The 23185-nt window shown below is 50.7% G+C and overlaps 3 protein-coding genes across 3 annotated transcripts in view; 1 reads left to right on the forward strand and 2 right to left on the reverse strand.

The window, feature by feature from the left end:
- Positions 1-982, reverse strand: part of LOC306804306 (uncharacterized protein) — a 25910-nt gene extending 24928 nt beyond the window's left edge. Inside the window, exon 1 of the transcript XR_013774841.1 lies at positions 691-982. The gene's annotated coding sequence lies outside the window, so the exon portion shown is untranslated. The remainder of the gene's footprint in view (positions 1-690) is intronic.
- LOC306804246 (maestro heat-like repeat-containing protein family member 7) overlaps positions 1-23185 on the forward strand; it is a gene marked incomplete at its 3' end in the record, with an annotated part of 128754 nt that overhangs the window by 67906 nt on the left and 37663 nt on the right. The window lies entirely within an intron of this gene.
- Positions 1900-4906, reverse strand: LOC306804233 (maestro heat-like repeat-containing protein family member 1; the record flags this gene model as incomplete). Its single annotated transcript, XM_079310552.1, has 10 exons — positions 1900-1905; positions 2040-2216; positions 2425-2565; positions 2737-2851; positions 3122-3259; positions 3349-3536; positions 3781-3928; positions 4253-4401; positions 4589-4705; positions 4850-4906. 10 exons carry the CDS (start codon positions 4904-4906, stop codon positions 1900-1902), a joined length of 1236 nt encoding a protein of 411 aa, XP_079166678.1.

Here is a 23185-nt window from a genome sequence, read left to right on the forward strand (position 1 = left end):
TAAAAGTTCTTCAGATACCAAGAAAGACCTGAAAATTGGGTAAGTGCAACTTACAGTACAGGCAACGTGAAGAAGCCAAACAATTTATTGAGGGAAGGCAAAGCAAAGGGATGAGCTGGGAAGGAAAAAAGGTGATAGGCAGGTTCTGAAGGCTGGAGGGAGGGAGCTGTCTACAAGCAGGGAGAGGGCCGAAGCCACAAGAGCTGTGCAATCATCAGCTCTGCCTGGAGCTCCAGCTGGCTCTGGTCCCTAGGCTGTCTCCTCTTCTGTGGCACCTGGAGGTGTTAAAGGGACACTGCTTTGTCTGAGCCACCAGGTGAAGGTAGTTCTGCAGCTCTTTGCCTGAGTGCAAGTTGAGTTACTGGGCTTGCACGGGAAGGGCTGTTGTCCTTACTCAGCACTTGAAGGGCTGGAAGAGAGAGGAACAGAGCCACGGTCAAAGCCCGGATCTGTGGGAATCCAAGGAGATCTTCCAGTCAGGGGCATTCCTCCCAGCTATTGGAATGGCCAAGAGGGGACCAACGGGATCAAGTTGCTGGCCACGAATCCCCCTGCCCGCATCCCAGAAATCTCTGTGAGCTCTGCCCACACCAGCCCTCGTTCACACAAGAAGCAAAACCCCTCCGCAGGTGGGACAGGGATTGCAGCTCCTCCTGCCAGCCCCGCTGACAGCCCGCAGCCCTCACTCACCCTCACTGAGCACCTGCAGCTCTTCCTCCTTCCCCTTCATGAGTGCCCTGGCCGTCCCTGGGAACACAGACCCTGTCACGGCTCTGCCCAGCGGCACAGCTCCCGCCAGCGGCGCTGCCAGCCCTGTGGCCACTGGCCCTCGTGGCCCGGCAGGCTCAGCCCGGGCCCTTGCCGCACGCTGCCGCCCAAGGGCACGGCTGCGAGAGGGCGGCAGCAGCCCCGAGGGCAGCCGGGGCTCCGCGGCGCCGGGCCCGGATGGCAGAAGCTGCCGGGGCAAGCAGGCGGGGCTGGGGCCGAGCTGTGGCGGGGCGGGGAGGGAGCACGGGCTCACCCCATGAACCTGACGGCCGCCGCTCGCAGGGGCTCCTGTGGGCTCCGCAGGTAGGGCAGGGCCTGGCGCAGGTGCTCGGCCGCTCGGCTCCTGTCCTCTGCCAGCTGCGGAGAGCGGCGGGAGCGAAGGGTCGGGGCGGGCTCTGGCCCTTTGGCAGGCGCTGCCCGCTCCCGGGCCCGGCCTCCCCTGCCCGCACAGCCCTGAGGCGCGGCCAGCAGCCGCTGGCCGGGCTCTGCAGGGGCACAGGGCCGGCTGCTGCCCGGGGAGCCGCGGTGCCGGCCCGCCCCGCAGCCCCGCTGGGCCGGGGCTCCGAGGGCAGCCGGCTCAGGGGCGCAGGAGCCTGGAAAAGAGCCCGTGCGGCCCCTGCCTGCAGCGCTGGGCAGGGCCACAGCTGCCAAGCGCACACAGTGAGCGCCGCGCTCAGGGGGCTTCTCCAGCCTGAGCCTGGCGCTTCCAGGCCGTCCTTACCAGGCACTCGGCGAACTTCCACAGCTCCGCTGTCTTCACGAGTTGCAGGAGATCCCTTCTCTTCAGGAACTTGGCTGCACAAATCAGTGTTTCCCGAGATGCCTGGAGAGCAGCAGAGATGCAGAGATGTCCCTGCAGCTCAGGGCACAGGGCCCGTGTCCCTGTGCCAAGGCCTGGAGGAGGCTGCAGCCCGCCAGGCACCAGGGCAGGCGGCAGCTGTGCCCCAACCAGGGGACACGGGCAGCCCACGAGTCCTCACCTCTGCCACGTCCGGATTCTTATCGTGGCAGTGGATAAACAGTGGGAACACGCTCTGCCACACGTGTGTCTTCAGAGCCTTTCTGTCGTTTTTCCTTAATAAACCTATCATGTCTTCAAACACAGTAATTGATCCCAGCTGCACCTCTCTATCAGTGCTGAAGGAAAAGGAAGGAAAAAAGACCTAAGCACTGGTTCCTTCAGGTCCGCGTTGGCACCAACGCTGAAATTCACGGGTCACAAAGTGTCCGGGCCGCAGTCGGTGGCCGTGGCCTGGGGCACAGAGCCTTACGTGGTCAAAGAGTGGCAGGAGCGCCTCAGCCAGCCGCAGGGCGATGGGGCTGCGTACAGGGGCACCATTGTGGAGGAACAAATATTGGAGAACAACAATGGTCATCCTGATCGTGAAGCTATTGTTTTCCTGCAGGATGTCTACAAGATTGTCAGTGAGGTTCCACATTTTTTTTGCCTGTTTGGAAGACAACTGTGTGAAAGGCCACTCTGCTGCCACAGGGCCTAGAGGCCAAAGGCCTGTCCCAAAGAACCTGGGCAGCTGACGCGGGAGGCAGGAGAGCTGGGATCAGCTCCCCCAGCACCCAAAGCCCAGCCATGCGCAAGCCACGGCATGCCCCAGGCTCACGCTCCTGGCAGGGCTTCAGCAGCTGCTCCCTTCTCACCATGGGGGGATTCATGGGGCCAAGCACCATGAGGCATCTGAGCGCCAGGTGCCGCCTCTCCCTGCACTCGCTCTGCAGGTTCTTTGAGATGATCTCCAGGAGACTGGCCCCGTATTTGGACACATCCAAGCACTCCAGGACCTGAAAGGCACAGGGCAGTGACAGGAACAAGGCCGGCAGGAGCCCAGAACCGCACAGGGCTGAGCCCAGACAGCAGCACAGGGCGCAGGCACCGTCCCAGGCAGCTGTGCCTATGAGAGGCCAGAGAGCTGGGAGGCAGCTCAGGGAGACAGCGCTGGCCATCAGGCTCACCTCCACAATGAATGCCAGGGCAGCAAAATCCCAGCATGGCATCTCCATGCTGAGCAGGCTGAGCAGGTACAATGCAATCCCAGAAGACAAGGGTGTGGATGAGGAGCGCATTACTCTGAAAGGAGGAAAAGGGAAGCAAGGTCTGGGTGAGGGGGACAAACCTCTCCCAGGACTGATTCCCAGAGGTCTGGTCTTTCCCCACCATCCTGCTGCAAGGGGACCTGAGCTATTTTGGAGGCAGCTCCTTTTGGGCACCCTCCTTTCCCAGTCTTTTCCAGTCTCTTTGGCTGTGCCTCGGTGACAAGGCCCTCTGGCCCATGGGCACGGCTACTGTGTAGGACACTCCGGACACAGAGCACAAAGAGTGGGGAGCGTGGGGTCTCACCTGACCAGCACACCCACGGCATAGTGCTGGGAGTCAGCAGACAGCAGCGTGTCCCAGCCACACTTGCGCTCCATTGCCGTCACCACATCCTCACACTGCATTCGGCAGAGCAGGGACTTCAGGGTCTCCAGTGCAAACCTGTGTGCACAGAAAAGCTCAGGTCATGCCGGGAGCACCGACTCCTACCCTGGGGACACGGCAGGGACAGAAGGACTGGGATGGAAAACCTGTTGGGGCTGGCAGCAAAGCCGTGTTCTTTCTGGCATCTTTTCCACAATTTATCGACCTCCTCTGGTGTATCGCAAGTGCTGAAGTACGCTTGGAAGAGCAGGTGGACAAACAGGTGGGTGAAATACAGTGTCACTATCTGTGGGATGCAGGGCTCCTGGAGGATCTTCCACACCACCACAGTTGCCTGCAAAGGACAAACACCCCGAGACAGCGCTCAGTGCCGATGTGTCCGTGCGGCAGGGCCCGAGCGTGGCAGGGAGAGGCCAGGGGAGATGCAGGGGGAGCACTGGGCCTGGTGCCCCTGAAGCTGCCCCTGGGCCAGGATTCAGCCCAGCACCTGAGGCTGGGAGATGCAGTGGGGGAAGGAGGGTGGAGAGCTGCAGGAGGGGCAGCCTTGGGGTGAGCAAAGGCCAGTTCCAGAAACTCACAGCCAGGGCAAAGACTCTCGTTGTGTCCCCATCTGAGGTACGTGTGCTGTGCTCTGGCCAGCTCCCCAGCACATCCAGGAGTCTCAACCGCGCCAGCTTTGCAGTCCTGGGCGAGCACAAGATTGTCTTCCACATGATTGTAGCAGCTCTGTAGGGTTAGAGCTCTGTCTCAGGGCAGTCTCAGACACAGCAGCGTGGCCTGGGCAGTAGCAGGGACCTGAGCTGGCTGCCAGCTCTGCCTCTGCCCATTGCCCCTCACCAGCAACACCCAGGGAGTTTAGGCCTGTGGGGACAGGCTCCTGAGGGGCAGGGAGGGAGCATGGCAGCAGGGGTGGGTGCTGACAAGTCAGGGCTGGGAAAGGGAGCATCCAGAGAGCCCTGGAACACTCTGTTGTTCAGACAGACCTGGAGCAGGCTGTACAGGGTGATGGGCTGGTGAGCCCTGAGCCCTCTGGGCAGGTGGGCCCCATACCTGTCACACGATGGGGCCACACGCAGGAGAGTCATCACCACATCAGTGGGCAGTGCCTCGGTGAGATCCAGCAGGTTTTTCTCCACCCTATGGTCATCAGTCTCATTGGCCATGAGCCACTGGTGGATGTATCTCACCATGGCAGACACCTGAAGAAGGCATAGGAAGACTTGGAAAGCTGCCAGAGGCAGTAATGTCCCCGGCTTTCCCACAGAAGTGCTTCTGTTCCCACCACACTGTGGTGGCCTCAAAGACTGATGGGGATCAGCAGGCCCCAGTGACTTGCGAGGCTAACCAATTCCTGGGGAGATCAAACCATCGCCACAGGCTGCTTACTTGCTTGGGATTGACCAAACACTCTTCTACAAGCTTGTCGAGCAGGGCAGCACTCGTGTTGGTGGTGTAGTCCTCACAGTTTTCTGTGGACTCGGTGCCCATGGTGCTGGTCACTTCCTGCCAAAAGTATTGGATAAATTTGCAAGTGCGGCAGGAGAACAAAGGACAGGAAGAGAAGGCTGTTCCATGGAGTGCTCCAAGCTCTGTGCTGGGCTGAGCAGTGGCAGCAGGCCCAGCCCAGGTGGGGATGGCTGCAGGTACCTGCGCTGTTCTGTGGAAGCGGCCACGGGTGGAGTCCTGCTCGTGTGTGCTGTCCATGGCTGCACCTGGCAAAGAGCGAGCGCAGCCAGAGCTGAGGGGCTGCGGGAGAGGCCGGAGAACAGAGCCCAGCCCTGCGCTCCCCAGGCAGGGACAGCCCAGGGATGCCCCAGGGGATGGAGCACGGGCACTGCGGGGTGTCTGCCTGGCCCCTCTTCTCTCCTGTGCCTGGGCATGTCCCAAAGGGATGGGATGGGATGGGAGGGGGCCAAGGTTGCAGCAGCCTTCAGCCCTTTTACCCAGCTGCTCCACTCACCATCCTGCATTGGCTGAAATGGCTCTGGGTCTTCAGGATGTTGGGCTGGGTGAACTTTAGAGCCTCTCCTTTTTATTCGGCTAAACACTTTGAAGATGTTGAGAAATCTTCCTGCCATGCCAGAGTCTGGCCTCGAGGGCACCTGTAAGAGAGATGCCTTGGGAAAGCTGCGTGGCAAACAGTCAGTGACACTCAGAGAAGCTCCGGGTCGGACAGGAACGAGTGCGCTGTGCGGGGGCTCCTCACGGCACCGCTCTGTCCCTTCCTGTCCAGTCGCGTGCTCCAAGCACTGTGCCGTGGCCGTGTCAACGTTGGCTCTTATATCACCACAGCTCTCCAACGGTCGTTGACACCCTGTCCTGTTCCATGCCATGGTGACCATGCTGAACCGTTTCACTAACGGCCCTTGCACACGCCACCGGCCCTGGCCTGCCCCCAGCCCACCCAATGTGGCCCAGGTTTGTAGGAATCCCTCACCCCAAGTGTCTAAGTCAGCCCCACAGGATCTTTAGGAACAGCTCAAACCATCAGCAATCGCTGCCCTGCTCTGCGGGCTCAGGACAGCAGAAGGAGCCCCCAGGGCTCCGACGCAGCCCCAGCGGGAAGGGCACGGGGCCTTGCACAGAAGCTGGCTCGGCCTCCTTGGGACACGTCCCGGCTGGTGGCCATCCTAAACCCACGGCTGTGACACAGTCAAGGATCATGTGGGCCAGGGCACAAATGCTGCTCTGACCCCTGGGCCCTGCGAGCACTGAAATCAGCGGGTGTGGCAGAGTCCTTGCCCAAGCAGACCTGCCACCCCCCGAGCCCTGGCAGCGCTGGTGCCTGGCTCCTGCCACAGAGACCTGTGCCCCGGGGGCTTCTGTGCCAGAGGGAGCCAAAGCCCACGTCCACTGGGGGCTGTGCTCCTTCCTACAGGGGCTGTTGGCAGGAGCACCTGGAGCAACTGCTAGCAACACTTGCTGTCTGTCATAAGGCAGAAACTCTTAGTCCTGAAATAATTTCTTTTATGAGACGGATGGTAGGAGCTCCAGCACACAATCAGCAGCTGAGTTTCCCAGTGCAACTAGATTTTACAGAGGCACTGTCTCCATTTCCAAAGACAAACATCTGCAAAGACATGTTGGAATAATCAAATTAATTCCTTTGTTCCTGGGATACAAATCATGACTATAGATCCCAAGCAAGGATTGCACACAAGGCCTTAGGAAACACTTCCTAGATGAATTAAAGTCTCTCCCATGCAGGGCTATAATGGGTGCAGTTCTGTTCTGTTGCACAGTTCCAGGTTGAGTGGGAAGAATTCTACAGGGTTCCTGTACAGTCTGAAATTGGGATGCAGGCTTGGACCAAATTCTTTCCTCAGTAGGGTGATGCTGAAATCCACTGCATTCTGATGCCTGAAAACTAGGCTAGAAACCAGTAGTACTCTATAATATAAGGCCTATGGGCCAGTTATTTGCTTATTTGATACCTGGAGTGACGGGCATTGCTCCACAACTAAATCACCTGTCCATTCTTTGCACAGTACTAGCCTGTATATGTTTTCTAGTTAATGTGCAAATTATTTTTTGCTATCTTTCATCTTGCAACATATTTTGTAATGACATGACTATGTGAGCCCTTGAACACGTGCATGGTTTCTGCACGAGGTGATTGTCAGCCTCCTGCTGGTCGTTTTGGATGAAGGCTCATAAGTCTTCCTTGGGTTTGAACTTTCCACCCCTGCTTCCTGGGCATGCTCTATAGGATTGTCTGCCCAAATAGCCAGTGGTTAGCTTTTGCCCTGACTGGTCTATATAAGTGCAACAACTGGTATAAATTAGAATACAAACTCCTCCCATTTGACTGTTCCCATATCTAACACCATGTGGTTTTGACAGACTGCTTCTTTAATTGAGTTTATTTCAGTTTGTAGTCTTCTTAAAGCACCCGCTGTTGAATTAGCAGTCAATTCTATTTTGGCTGAGATGCTTGAAATGGCATGTTGCAGCTGTGCAATTCCTAAATTTGGGAGCAACGGCCTAACAATCTGTGAAGCCTGGTGCTGTATGACACTGGTGGGTTATTGGGTGTTGCCTTAGTGAGTCTGTGCTTCCATAGTCCTTGAAGACGACCTGTCAATTCATCCGTTTGGTTTGTAACCTGTAACTGAGGGAGAAGGTATCCCATGGTACATTGGCCAGTCCAGTTCCCTGGTAATTGTTTTCATGCTATTCCATTCCACAAGGCCATGGAAAATTGGGAGGGGAACTGCAGGATTCCAAATTCCCATTGCCAAGAATGCTGTAATTCCATGGTTTTGGTGGGAATTTGGGAGAGGAGCTGGAGAAATCTCAATTCCTGACACCTGGAATGCTCTTATTGCTTGGGAATTTGGTAGGATTTTGGGACGATTTATGTGGTATTCTAAATTCCTTACACCTGGAATGCCATGATTTCATGAGAGTATATGACGCGAACTGGGGGATTCAAGATTCCCAATACTCAGAATATCATTATTCCATGGGATTTTGAGACGGGAACTGGAGCATTAGAAATTCCTGACACCTCAAATGTGGTTATTCCATGAGAATTTGGTGGGAATTTGGGAGGGCATATGGGGATTCTAAATTCCTTACACCCGCAATGCCATTATTCCATGGGAGTATGAGACAGGAACTGGAGGATTCCATGGGAATTAGAGAGGGGAATTGGAGGATTCTTAGTTTCCTACTCCCTGATTGCTGTAATTCCAAGGTTTTGGTGGGAATTTAAGAGGGCATATGGAAGATTTGAAAATCCCAGTGCATAGAATGCTGCTATGCTATGGGGATTTGGGAGGGGACCTGGAGGATTCCAAATTCTTAATGTCTGGAATGCCCTTATTCCAGGGTTTAAGTGGGAATTTGGGAGAGGAAATGGAGTATTTGCAATTCCCAGAATTTGAAATGTGGTTATTCCATGGGAATTGGCAGGGGAACTGGAGGATTCCAACTTCAAATTGATTGGGCATGTGGTTAATTCCATGGTTTCAGTGGAAATTTGGGAGGAGACCTGGAGGATTCTAAATTCCCAATGCTAGGAATGCTGTAATTCCATAGACTTAGTGGGAATCTTGGAAGAAGGCAGGCAATTTGGGAGTGATGCAGAAGGACTGTAAATTCCCAATGCCTGGAATGCAGTTATTCAGTGGGAATTTATGAGGGGAACTGGAGGGCTCAAAATACCCCAAACTGGGAATGCTGTAATTCCATGGGCATTTGGGTGGGGAAGTGGATTATTCTAAATTCCTGAAAACCGGAATGCTGTTGTTCCATGGAATTATGATAGGAATTTCTGGCAGGTGAATGGGGGATTGTAAACTCCTGACATCCGAAATGACATTATTCCATGAGAAATGGGGAAGGCATCTGGAGGACTCCAAATTTCTGACGCACGGAATTCTGTTACTCCCTGGGAAATTGGGAGGGGAACTGAAGAATTCTAAATTCCCCATGCCTGGGAGGCTGTTATTCCCTGGGAATTTGGTAGAGCATACGGACGATAAGAAATTTCGGACGTCTGGAATGCTGTTATTACATGGGAATTTGGGAGGAAAAATGGAGGATTCAAAATTCCCAATGTCCAGAATGCTGTAATTCTATGGTCTTGGTGGGATTTTGGGAGGGAGGCTGGAGGATTCTCAGTTCCTGACACCTGGAATGTTGCTATTCCTTGGGAACTGAGTGGAAGTTTAGGAAGCCTTATGAGGGATTCTGAATTCCTGATTCCCGGAATGCCATTATTCCATGGAAGTATGGGAGGGGAACTGGAGGATTCTCAATTCCTAACAGTTCTCAACTGGTAAATTCAAGATTCCCAACTCTCAGAACATCATTATTCCATGGCAATTTGGGAGGGGAACAAGAGGATTCTCAGTTCCTAGCACCTGGAATGCAGTTATTCCATGGTAATTTGGTGGTAATTTGGGAGGGGAACTGGTGGATTCTCAATTCCTGACAACTGCAATGCTGTTATTCCATGGGAATTTGCTGTGAATTTGGGAGGGCGTATGGTGGATTCTAAATTCCTGACACCCTGAATGTCATTATTCCATGAAAAATTGGGATAGGAAATGGAGGATTGTCAATACTGGACACTGGGAATGCTCTTATTCCGTGAGGATTTGGTTGCAGAGCTGAAAGATTCCAAGTATCTGACACCCGTAATTCTGTTATTCCCTGGGAATTGGGAAGCGGAGAATTATAAATTCCCAATGCCTGGTATGCTGCAATTCCATGGCAATTTCAGAGGGCATACAGATGGTTGGAAATGCCTAACATCCTGAAAGCCATTATTCCATGGGCAATTGTGAGAGGAGCTGGAGGATTTTAAATTCTGGATACCTGAATGCCTTTATTCCATAGGAATTTGAGTGCAGACCTGGAGGATTCCAAATTCCTAACACCTGGAATTTCTGCTGTAATTTCTTAGTATCGGTGACAGTCTGGGAGGGAAGCAGTAGGAGTCAAAATTCTAACTGTCCGGAATGCCATTATTCCATGGGAATTTCTGAGGAGAACTGGAGGGTTGAAAATTCCCAAAACTGGGAATGCCGTAATTCCATGGGAATTTGGGATTGGAACTGGAGGATTCTCAATTCCTGACACCTACAATGTAGTTATTCTTTGGCATAATGGTGGGAACTGGGGAGGGTGTATGAAGGATTCTAAAGTCCCGACACCTGAAGTGCCATTATTCCATGAGGAAATTGGGTGGGGAACTGAAAGATTTTCAATTCCTGACATCCAGTATTCCATTGGGATGCTGTAATTGCGTGAAAATTTGGGAGTGGAACTGCAGGGTTCCAAATTCCCAATGCCCAGAATGCTGTAATTCCATGGTCTTGGTGGGAATTTGGGAGGGGGCTGGAGGATTCTGAATTCCTGACACTTGGAATGTTGCTATTGCTTGGGAAATGGGTGGAAGTTTGGGAAGCCTTATGGGGGATTCTAAATTCCTGACTCCCAGAATGCCATTTTTTCCGTGGGAGTATGGGAGTAGAACAAGATGACGCTCAATCCCTAAAACCAGGGAACTAGTTATTCCATGGGAATATGATCGGAATTTGAGAAGACTCTGGGGCACTCTTATTTCCTGACACCCGCGTGCCATTATTTCATGGGAAATTGGGAGGGCATCTGGAGAATTCTGAATTCCTGAGGTCCAGGATGCTGCAATTCCATGAGAATTGGGAGGGGAACGGGAGATGTCGAAACTTCCAGTGTCCAAATTCCTGTTATCTCATGGAAATTTGGGATGGAACGTGGACAGTTTGAAGTTCATGATGCCTGGAATCTGTCTTTTCCATGGGAATTTGGGAGTGGAACTAGAGGGTTCAAATTTTCCAAGGCCCAGAATTCTGTAATTCCACTAGCGTCTGGGAGTGGAACTGGAGGTTTCTCAATTCCTGACACCTGGAATGCTGTTATTCTTAAGGATTCTGGTGGGAACTTGGAGGGCCTACAGCGATTCTACATTCCCAAGACCTGGAAATGCCATTATTCAATGGGATATTGGGACTGCAACTGGAGGATTCTCAATTCCCCAAAGCCGGAATGCTGTTCTTCCGTGGGGGTTTGGGTGCGGCGCTGGAGGGTTCCAAATACCCAATGCCTAGAATGCTGCAATTCCTGGTGTTTGTGGGAATTTGGGAAGGGAGCTGGAGGGTTCTCAATTCCTGACGGCTGCAATGTGGCTCTTCCTTGGGAATTGGGTGCAATTTTGGGATGCTTTGTGGGGGATTCTAAATTCCCGACAAGCAGAATGGTGTTATTCCATGGGAGTATGTGAGTTAAATTGGATGATTCTCAATTCCTGATGCCTGGAATATCATTATTCCATGGGAATATGTTTGGAATTTGAGAAGACTCTGGGGAATTCTAATTTCCAAACACCCGGATTTGGGAGCAGAGCTGGAGGATTCCAAATCCCTGACGCCCAGAATTCTGATATTCCCTGGGAATTTAGAAGGGGAACTGGAGGATTCCATATTCTCCATACCTGGAATGCCATTGTCCTCTGGGAATTTGTGTGGGGAGCTGCAGGTTTTCAAATCCCTGATGCCAGGAATGCTATAATTCCACAATTTGAGAGGGAATCTGGGAGGGAAGCTAGAAGATTCAGAAGTTTATCTGCCAGGATTTCTGTTAATCCATGGGAATTAAAATTTGGAAAAATGGGAATGCTGGAATTCTATGGGAGTTTGGGAGTAGAACTGGAGGATTCTCAATTCCTGACACCTGGAATGCTGTTATTCTTTGGGATACTAGTGGGAATTTGGAGGGTGTAGGGGTGATTCTCAATTCCCGAAACCCAGAGTGCCAATATTCCATGGGAATATGATTGGAATTAGAGAACGCGATGGGGGATTCTAAATTCCTGACACTGGGCCTGCTATTATTCCATGGAAAATTGTGAGGGCATCTGAAGAATTCTAATTTCCTAATGCCCGGGATGCTGCAAATCCATGGGAATTAGAGGGTGGGGGAGCGGGTCCAAAATGTCAATGCCTGGACTGCTGTTATTCCATGGGAATTTCGGAGGGCACATGGAGAATTCCAATTTCATGATGCCTGGAATCCCATTTTTCCATGGGAGGGAAACTGGAGGGTTCAAAATTCACAACACACAGAATACCATTATTGCATGGGAATTTGGGAGTAGAATTGGAGCATTGACAATTCCTGAAATCTTGAATGCTTTTATTGGATGGGAATTAGGGGGGAATTTGGTAGAGCATACGGAGTGCTAAATTCCTGTCACCCAGCATGCCATTATTCCATGTGAATTTGGGAGGGCAACTGAAATCCTCTCAATTCCTGATGTCTGGAATGCTGTTACTCCATGGAAATTTGGTTGCGGAGCTGGAAGATTCCAAATTCCTTGATACCCAGAATGCCATTATTCCAGTCGCAGTTTGGGTGGAGAACTGGAGGATTCCAAATCCCTGACTCAGAATTCTGTTACTCTCTGGGAATTTGGAAGTGGAAATTCCCAATGTCGTGGCAGATATAATTCCATGGGAATTCGGGAGGGGAACTAGATGATTCTACTTTCCCCCTGCCTGATACACTTTTATTCCATGGGCACTTGGGAGGACATATGGAATATATGACATTTCTGATGCCTGGAATGCCATTAATTCAAGGGAATTTGGGTTGGGAACTGGAGGATTCTTACTCCTTACACCGAGAATGTTGCTATTCTTTGGGAATTGGGTGAAATTTTAGGTTGCTTTATGGGGGGTTCTCAATTCCTGACACCCGGAATGCTGTTATTCCCTGGGGAATTGAATGCAGAGCTGGAGGATTCCAAATTTCTGATAGCCAGAATGGTGGTTTTACCTGAAAATTTGGAAATGCAACTGGAAGATTCCAAATGTCTGGCTCCTTGGAATGCTGTAATTCCATAGTTTCGGTGAGAATCTGGGAGGGAAGCAGGAGGATTCAAAATTTCTCCCTGCCAGGATTTCCATTATTCCATGAGAATTTCTGAGTGGAACTGAAGAATTCTGGATTTGTATTGCCTGGGATGCAGGAATTCAGTGGGAATTTGGGAGGGGAAGAGGAGGATTTCAAATACCTATCTCTGGAAGAACGTCATTCCATGGGAAGATTTGTGAGGATCTGAAGGATTCTAAATTCCTGACGCCAGGAATGCTGTTGCGAAAAACACGGTTCACTGGTTTGGGAGAATTAAAAGGTTTAATAAAAAGACAATAGGAGACATGCATAAAGCAAAGGGTTAAAACGGCCGGGTGCTTGGCGTGCTGCCAAGAGCACACCTCTGCTGCGGGAACACCCTTTTAAATGCATTTTACCATCCATCCATTAGTTACATATTCCTAGACCTTCATGCATAGTCAACTGTTTCTGGGAACTGTTTAGCATGGCCGCTCCTTGGGTCCGCCCTTTTAGAGCATGCGTGTTTCTTGGCTTGTGCTTTTATCCTGCTCCTTATCCCTTTTAATTTGGGTGGTGGTCCAGCTGGTGAGTGTTGATAATTGTCCTGTCAGCTGCAGGGTCCCCATCACGTGTTCACGGGCTGTTATCTTTGACTAAGCGGGTAGCTTAAGCAAACTATCTCTAAAAAACTTATGTCTGACTTTTACTATTAACCAAGACTATATCCATATAGAAATGCTATTTTAACATTATACATATAGCAATTATCCCAATACTTGCACAGAGCCAACAACATGTCGTGCATTTATAACAGCTGTAATTCCATAATTTCGTTAGGAATCTGGGAGAGAAGCAGGAGGATTCAAAATTCTCGCTGCCCGGATTGCTGTTCTTCCATGGGAATTTGTGAGGCAAACTGGCTTGTTCTAAATTCCCAAAACTAGGAATGACGCCATTCCATGGGAATATGGGAGTAGAAGAGGAGGATTCTCAATTCCTTACACCTGGAATGCTGATATTCCTTGGGGTTCTGTTGGGAATTTGGGAAGGGAGCTGGGGCATTCTAAATTCCTGAAACCTGGAATGCTTTTTTGCATTGGAAATATTGAGGGCAACTGGAGGGTTCTCAATTCCTGACACCCGGAAGGCTGGTTATCCGTGGGGATTTGGGTGCTGTGCTGGAGGATTCCAAACACCCAAAGCCCAGAATTCCGTAATTTCATGGTCTTGGTGGGAATTTAAGTGGGTGACTGGAGGATTCTCAACTCCTGAAACCTGGAATGTTGCTATTCCTTGGGAATTGGATGGATGTTTGAGAAGCCTTATGGGGGATTCTAAATACCCGACACTTGGAATGCCATTATTCCATGGGACTATTAGAGCAGAATTGGATGATTCTGGATTCCTGACACCTGGAATGTAGTTATTCCATGGGAATATGATTGGAATCTGAGAAGACTATGGGGGATGATTCTAAATTCCTGACACCTGGCATGCCATTATTCCGTGAAAAATTGGGAGGACATCTAGAGAATTCTAAATTCCTAATGCCAGGGATGCTGCAATTCCATGGGAATTGGGGGGGGCGAACTGGAGGGGTCCAAAGTACCAGTGCCCGGACTGCCATTATTCCATGGGAATTTGGCATGGCACAAGGAAGATTCAAAATTCAATCCCCCTCTTTCATGGGAATTTGGGAGTGGAAATGGAGGATTCTCAATTTTTGACACCTGGAACGCTGTTATTCCTTGGGGTTCTGGTGGAAATTTGGGAAGGGAACTGGGGCATTAGAAATTCCTGAAACCCGGAGTGCCACTATTCCATGGGAAATTGGGAGCGCAAGTGGAGAATTCTTAATTCCTAAAGCCCAGGATGCTGAAATTCCATTGGAATTGGGACAGGTACTGGAGTTGTCCAGACTACCAAAGCTCAGACGAAATGCTGTTTTTCCGTGGGGATTTGCGTGTGGTGCTTGAAGATTCCAAATTCCTGACGCCTAGAATTCTGTTATTCTCTGGCAATTTTTATGGGAAACTGGAAAATTCTAAATTCCCAATACCTGGGATGCTGGAATTCCATGGGAATTTGGGAGGGGAACTAGATGATTCTACTTTCCCCCTGCCTGATACGCATTTATTCCATGGGCACTTGATAGGGCATATGGACAAGATTAAATTTCTGATGTCTGGAATGCCATTATTCCAAGGGAATTCGGGTTGGGAACTGGAGGATTCTAAATTCCCAATGCCCAGAATGCTACGATTCAATGGTCTTGGTGGGAATTTAAGAGGGTGGCTGGTGGAATCTCAAATCCTGACACCCGGAATGTTGCTATTCCTGGGAATTAGGTGGAAGTGCTGGAAGCCTTATGGGGGATTCTAAGTACCCGACACCCGGAATGCCATTATTCCATGGGAGTATGGGACTGCAATTGGATGATTCTCAATTCCTGATGTCTGTTACTCCATGGGAATTTCATTGAGGAGCTGGAAGATTGCAAATTCCTGATACCCAGAATGCCATTATTTGAGTTGCAGTTTGAGTGGGGAACTGGAGGATTCCAAATCCCTGACACCCAGAATTCTGTTATTCCCTGGGAATTTGGAAAGGGAACCGGCGATTTCTACATTCCCAATGTCATGGAAGCCGTAATTCCATGGGAATTCGGGAGGGGAACTAGATGATTCTACTTTATTCTACTTTACCTGTGCCTGAGATGCTTTTCTTCCATGGCTCTTTGGGACGGCATATGGACGATATGAAATTTCTGACACCTGGAATGCCATTGTTCCAAGAGAATTTGGGAGAGGAGCCTCCGGATTCTCATTCCTTACACTTGCAATGTTGCTATTCTTGGGATTGTGTGGGATTTTGGGATGCTTTATGGGGGATTCTCAATTCCCGATGTTGCCTTTAGGAGCTGGAACAGAGATCACACAGAGTTAGGGGAAATAAATGGGTATTTATTGAAAGGCCTGCAAAGGCCACACCCGGGCAGTACAGTGCCTGAGCGTGGCCCCTGCCCTGCCTGAGTGGCTCCAAGATGGAAGTAAAAGAGGGCTTGGTCACATCATTTCACATTTTTATAGACTTCAGCCCATTTACATACAGCAGTCCACCATCCAATTAATAGTCTCAAATTGTAAGGTGTCCTCCTCCTCTTCTCCAGGCTGGCCTGCCCTCCTCTTCTCCCATTGTTTATACTTTTGGCCTGGAGTCTGAAGAAACTGTCCTTGAGTCCATAGCTGGTATCGGACTATTTTGCCTTTATCACCCTAAAGCACAATGGAAAGCATACCCAAGCAGAACAGAAAACTTGGACCTTAAGGCATCACCGACACTCGGAATGCTGCTAATCCCTGGGGATTGGAGTGCAGAGCTGGAGGATTCCAAATTCCTGACACCCAGATTTCTGTTTCTCCTTGGGAATTTGGCAGTGGAACTGGAGGGTTCTCTTCCTGACACCTGGAATGCTTTTATTCTTTGGGGTTCCTGTGGGAATTTTCAAAGGGAACTGGGGCATTCTACATTCCCCATACCCAGAATGCCATTATTGCTTGGGAAACTGGGAAGGCAGCTGATGGAGTCTTGATTCCTGACACCTGGAATGTTGCTATTCCTTGGGAAGTTTGGGAAGCCTTTTGGGGGATTCTAAATACTCGATACCTGGAATGCTATTATTCCATGGGAGTATGGATGTGGAATTGGATGATTCTCAATTCCTGAAGCCTGGAATGTAGTTATTCCATAGGAACAGGATTGGAAATTGAGCAGGCTATGGGTGATTCTAAATTCCTGACACCTGGCGTGCCATTAGTCCAAGGGCATTTGGGTGGGGGCTGGAGGATTCCAAATTCTTGATGCTGGGAATGCTGTAATTTCATAATTTCAGTGGGAATCTGGGAGTTGAACTCGTGGTTTCTAAATTCTCAGTGCTCCGAATGCCGTTATGCCATAGGAATTTGAGTTGGAAATTGCAGGGTTTGAAATTCTCAAGGCTCGGAATGCCATTTTTCCATGAGAATTTGAGGGGGTATTTGGAGGATTCTAAATTCCTGGCACATGGAATGTCATTATTCCTTGGGAATTTTGGAAGGAAACCAGAGGATTCCAAATTCCCCAAGCCTGGATAGCTGTTATTCCCTTGGAATTTGGGAGGGCGTATGGAGAATTCAAAATTCCTGACACCTGGAATGCTGTTATTCCATGGGAATTTGGGTGCAGTGATGAAATCTTCCAAATTCCTGATTCCTAGAATTCTATTGTTCCCTGGAAATTTTGAAAGGGAACTGGAGAATTCTAAATTCCCAATGCCCAGAATGCCATACTTCCATGGGATTTTGTGAGGGGAACTGGAGGTTTCCAAATTTCCAATGCCTGGAAGGCTCTTATTCCATAGCAATTTGGGTGGGGAACTGTAGTATTGTAAATTTCAGAAACCTGGAATGTTGCTGTTCTGTAGCTGCCGGGGCTAAGGTGGTTCCAGCTCCCGGCCGCTACGGGAGACCGGACAGCTCCGAGAGCTCCCGAGGCATAGTGCCAGCTACGAGCTAGCCAGGGACAGAGACTCCGGGACTTGCTGCAGAGGTTCCGAGGGCAGTTTATTTCTCCAGAGGGTTTCCACTAACAAATCTGGTTGCATAGCATAGCAAGGTTTCAAAGGGATGGATTCTAACCTGTAAAATTACGAGTTGAGAAACATTCCAATGACTTTAAGATTCTAGGTAAGAAAAAGACCAATCATCTAGTAAAGTTAAAAACCAATAGAAATCCTAAATGGTAACAGGGGTTTTGGCAGGGAGGGGGCACATCTCTCATGAAAGGTTCCTTTGTCTCAGGGCACAAAATGCCAAGGGACTTTTTCAGGCACCTTCGTATCATCCACACTGTTCCTTGGGAATTTGGTAATATTTTGGGTGGCCTTATTGGGTGTTGGGGGTTGAGTGTTTTTCTATTACTGTGTCAAATGGAAGAATTTTTCCCATTATCATGCCAATGGAGCTGGCCGGGTTACACCCAGGATGTTTGACGACTCTTGACAAAAGGGGTAGGTGGCAGCAGCTTCCGGAGGGGTGAGTCGTGCGGCCGAACGCAGGAGAACCAGACGGTCTGTGATCACCTGCCCTGCATCTCCCCATTCCAGCCTCCTGCCTCTGCAGACACAGCTGATCACCCGGACACAAACGGTGAGCGAGGAGCCGCCGCTCCAGCCCGTTCCCACCCGAGACCGGCGTGGCCGCTGCCGCCCCCTCCCGCCTGTGCTCCCACCCGCCTCTCTGCGGCTGCCGGGCTTTGTTCCAGCTGCAGCACTGGGACCGAGCACAGAGAGAGGTGCTTGCAGCTAAAGAAAGGACTGGATCCGAGTTATCTGTTCTGTTTTGTTGGTAATTTTAACAACTGCTCTTGTTTCTGCTTGTACGGTTAGATATATTAGTAAAAGAGCTGTTATTCCTACCTCTTTAACCCTGCCTCAGAGTCTGTGATTCAAACAATTATAATACTTGGAGGGAGTGGAATTAAGGTCTCTATTTCAAAGGAAAACTTCTGCCTTTATGGGCAGACACCTGTCCTTCAAACCAGGACAGATTTTGGTGCTCAGTGGGGGGCAGAGAGCACTGAGTGGAGAGTTAAGACAGGAGTAACAGCTCTCTTAAGTGGCAACATGTTGTCCTGTTCAATCTGGTTTGGGCTCCACGTGGCCCTTATTTGAATATGGACCCCCTCATCAAAGTTAATGTAGCTATTATCCTGTTCATTTGGTGGATTGATTATGTCAGGAACTCATGTTTTTTAAATTTTTTCTGGGAAGTGGCCACATGGATCCAGAGCTAGCCTACTCTAACCGTGTGTTTCTAGGGTTATTTCAATAATGGTACTTACTGTGAGGTAATGAATGTGAAGGAAATTTTCTCCCAACCCATCACCCAGTTATTTGAGGCTACCCCACCAGTTCTCAAGGATTTCAGATCTGCTTTAAATGCTAATGATATCAAACAGTGGCTGGTGATGCTGATATGCCTGTTCTGTTTAGCATTCAGAGACAAGGGAATATTGTCTTGGATAGAAACCCTGATACCTATCCCAGGAAATAGAGGTGCTGCCCCAGAGTCTGCCACTGTCCCAGGATCTAGGGATGTTGCCCCAGAACATGACCCTGCCCAAGGGACTAGGGATGCTACCCCAGAGCCTGCCCTGCCCCAGGGAGTAAGGATGCTGCCCCAGAGCCTAATCCTGCCCAAGGGACTAGGGATGCTACCCCAGAGCCTGCCCCTGCCCCAGGGACGAGGGATGCTGCCCCAGATCCTAATCCTGCCCAAGCGACTAGGGATGCTACCCCAGAGCCTAACCCTGCCCAAGTGACGAGGGATGCTGCCCCAGAGTCTAACCCTACCCCACAGGCCACTGCAGAAATGAACCACCCAGAGTGGGTGGGGGCTCTAGTGAAGGATATAGGCCAGGTGTTGAAGGAGCAAAGCCAGATGTTGAAGGAGCACAGCCAGATGTTGAAGGAACACAACCAGATGTTAAAGGAGCACTTTTCTCCAGCTGGTGAGAAACCCTCCCCCTGCCCTAAAGAGGGAGAGTCTAATGGTCCTGCATTGGAACCCATAGATGTATCTGCCCAAGTTCCAGCTGAGCCATGGGCAGCCACAGCCAGCAGCAGTTGCCTCTGTGGAAACTACAAAATCGAAGATTAAAACGAGGCACCTAGATAATGGGGATCAGCAAGGAAGGTCCTCACAACCAGCAAGGGATCCAGAGGTTGAGATCGTCACCGAGTCCCTCTCATACGACAGTCTCCGTAACCCGCGTAAAGACATTGCACGGTGGGGCCGTGAGCATTTTACAACTTGGTTACTCCTGGTCTGGGACCTTATGGGAACAGGAGTGCAACTGGGTGGAACTGAGGCCAGGAATTTGGGATCCTTGGCCCAGGATTCAGGTGTGGACCAGATATTCGTAAGGGAGCAAGGCCTCCTTTCCCTCTGGGACCGGCTTTTAATGAGTGTGAGAGAGAGGTTTGTCCACAGAGAGAGAATGCTGGAGCACCACTGTAGAATGTGCTGGAAGATCCTTGAGGAAGGGATCCAGCAGCTGAGAGAAGTGGCAGTATTAGAGGTACTCTTTGGGAGGGATGGACAGCATGACAATGACCCTGACAAGGTCAAGTGCACAGGGCAGATGTGGAATTTGGCAGCCCTGGGGCCATCTCAATATACCACCTACATAGCAATGATTAATGCTGATAACCACCAAGAGACAGTGGGTTCTGTTGCCAACAAGCTCAGAAATTTTGAGAGTATGATGAATGGCCCAATGCAGGCCAATGTGTCAGCCGTGGCCAGGGACCTCCAAGAAGTTCAAGATAGGATGAGGGATATGAGGGAGGAGATGAGGGAGGAGATAAGGGAGGAGATAAGGAAGATCAGTGCGGCACCAGTGTGAGTCACAGGCCCCAAATCGAGAACCCAACAACCCCCCCAGCTAAGGAGAGGGGGAACGCCCTGCGAGCTGACCTGTGGTTTTTCCTGCGAGACCATGGGGAAGACATGGGAAAATGGGATAGACAACCCACTTCTGTCCTGGCAGCATGGGTGCATAAGCTCAGGGAGGGAAATGCTAACCAAGGGAACTGCGCTGAAATGAAGGTAGCCTCACCTTCCCACAAGCAAGATGAAGGGTATTAGACAAAAGAGGATGATCTCTCAGATCCCCTGGAAGGAAACCTCCACTATGTATGCCCAGGAAAGAAATAATAACCACGGCTAGAGGAGGCCTGCCTCTTGCCAGGGAGAGGCATGGGATGACAGGATCTATTGGATAGTGTGGGTGCAATGGCCTGGTACATCAAAGCCACAGAAACATAAAGTACTAGTCGATACTGGTTCACAGTGCACACTGACACCATCAGAACATGTGGGGAAGGTACCTGTTTCCACGGTTGGGGTGACGGGGGGATCACAGGTATTCACTTTGCTGGAAGTTGAGATGAGCCTGACAGGGAAGGGGTGGCAGAAACATCCAATTGTAACTGGCCCAGGGGCACCGCGCATTCTAGGCATAGACTTCCTCAGGAGCAGCTACTACAAAGACCCAAAGGGGTTCAGGTGGGCTTTTGGAATAGCTGCTGTAGTGACAGAGAGCATTAAGCAGTAGAACACCTTGCCTGGACTGTCAGAAAACGCCTCTGCATTGGGACTCCTGGAAGTAACAGAGCAACAGGTGCCAATTGCCACCATGACAGTGCCCCGCCGGCAGTACCGGACAAATCGAGGTGCTGTGATCCCCATCCACAAGATGACTCGTGAGCTGGAGAGCCAAGGGGTGGTCAGCAAAAGCCACTCACCCTTCAACAGTCCCATGTGGCCTGTGTGCAAATCTGATGGACAATGGAGACTGACTGGGGATTATCGTGCCTTGAATGAAGTGACTCCACCGCTGAGCGCTGCCTTGCCACAAATGTTGGAACTCCAGTATGAGCTGGAGTCCAAGGCAGCAAGGTGGGATGCCACCATTGACATTGCAAATGCATTCTTCTCCATTCCTTTGGCAGCAGAGTGCAGGACTCAGTTTGCTTTTACATGGAGGGACGTGCAGGACACCTGGAACTGACAGCCCTAAGGGTGGAAACACAGCCCCACTATCTGCATGTACTGATTCAGACCGCATTGGAAAAGGGTGAGGCTGCAGAACATTTGCAGTACATCGATGATATCATTGTGTGGGGGAACACGGCAATGGAGGTATTTGCGAAGAGGGAGAAGATCATCCAGAGTTTGCTGGGAGCCAGTCAAGGACCTGCCTGAGAGATCCAGTTCCTGGGAGTGAAGTGCCAAGATGGATGGTGTCAGGTCCCCACTGAGGTCATCAATAAGATCACTGCAATGTCTCCAACAACAAGCAAGAAGAAAACACAAGCTTTCCTAGGTGCCATAGGCTATTGGAGAATGTACATCCATGAGTACAGCAGACTGTGAGCCCTCTATACCTGGTCACTCGCAAGAACGATTTCCACTGCGGCCCCGAAAAACAGCAAGCCTTTGCCCAGATAAAACAGGAGATTGCCCATGCAGTAGCCCTTGGCCCAGGCAGGATGGGACCAGAGGAGAAGAACGTCCTCTACTCTGAAGCTGGAAACCATGGTCTGTCCTGGAGCCTTTGGCAGAAGGTGCCTGGTGAGGCCCGAGGCCGACCCTTGGGATTCTGGAGCAGAAGTTACAAAGGGTCTGAAGGCAATTACACTCCCACAGAGAAGGAAATCTTGGCTGCCTATGGAGCCTCAGAGGTGACTGGCACAGGAGCACAGCTTCTCCTGACACCCCGACTGCCAGTGCTGGGGTGGATGTTCAAAGGAAAGGTTCCCTCTACTCACCACACCACTGACGCCACATGGAGCAAGTGGATTGCCCTCATCACGCAGCGCGCCCGTATCGGCAACCCGAATCGCCCTGGGATTTTGGAGATAATTACAAACTGGCCAGAAGGTGAAGATTTTGGTCTCGCTGATGAAGAGGAGCAGAAGCAAGTGACCTGGGCTGAAGAAGCCCCACTGTACAACCAGCTGCCAGCAGATGAAACATGCTATGCTCTTTTCACTGAAGGTTCCTGCCTCATGGTGGGAATGAACAAGAAGTGGAAAGCAGCCATATGGAGCCCCACAGGACAAGTTGCAAAAGCTACCGAAGGAGAAGGTGGAGCAAGTCAACTTGCTGAACCCAAAGCTGTTCAGCTGGCCTTGGACATTGCCGAGAGAGAGAAATGGCCAAAGATCTACCTTTACACTGATTCATGGATGTCTGGAGTAACATCAGTGGATAATGATCAGAAGGCTGAATCAGCCCAGGAAGCCTCTCCATGATATCCCACATTGGATCCCCAGGGAGGCAGCAGAGCTCCGTGTGGGATGGGTTCTGGTTTACATATGGGGCCCTCTGTTCCCCTCAGAAGGGACTCACCTACTACCACTACCCTTCTCTTCTTGTTAGTGTCAGAGGTGGTGATCTGTCGAACAGGTGCACTGTAATTGGGCCCAATGGGCAGATCATTCTCTTCTACTCCATCTGGCAGGCTCTCTAAATCCAGGGCTTCTTACCTATGCTGGAGTGGCACCTGGCAAGGTGATGGGGGCCAGGAGGAATGTTTATTATGATCTCCCCGAGTAGGGACCCATTTCCATTCCCCTTCGCCCACCAGGTGTCCTCCTATTGCCTGATGGGGGGACACGGGAGTCCTCTGACTCCTGGTGGGCCTCCCTCAAGGATGCAAGGGCAGAACTCCACCAATCTATTTCCTTTTCACTTCCCCTATTACTCCTTAGTCTTTCAGCTTGCTCCCCAAGCTCGGCCACCATTAAAAGGAGATAATCCAGCTGTTCACACCGCAGGCAGGCTTCTTCTGCAACATCCTCTGGAACTGCTGATAAGCTCAAACACTGCACAGGAAGGGTCTGGACAGATGCATCCTTTTTGGAGGCTTCTACTCGGTCATATACGCTTGTACTGACTGCAGTTTTCAATCATGTAGAAACTATTATTAACAAAAAACCCAAACCCCATCAGTTGGATTTCAGAATACTAATTCTCAGAATGTTGGGCC

This window comes from Erithacus rubecula (assembly GCF_903797595.1).
Source record: "Erithacus rubecula genome assembly, chromosome: 8".
NCBI lineage: Eukaryota > Metazoa > Chordata > Aves > Passeriformes > Muscicapidae > Erithacus > Erithacus rubecula.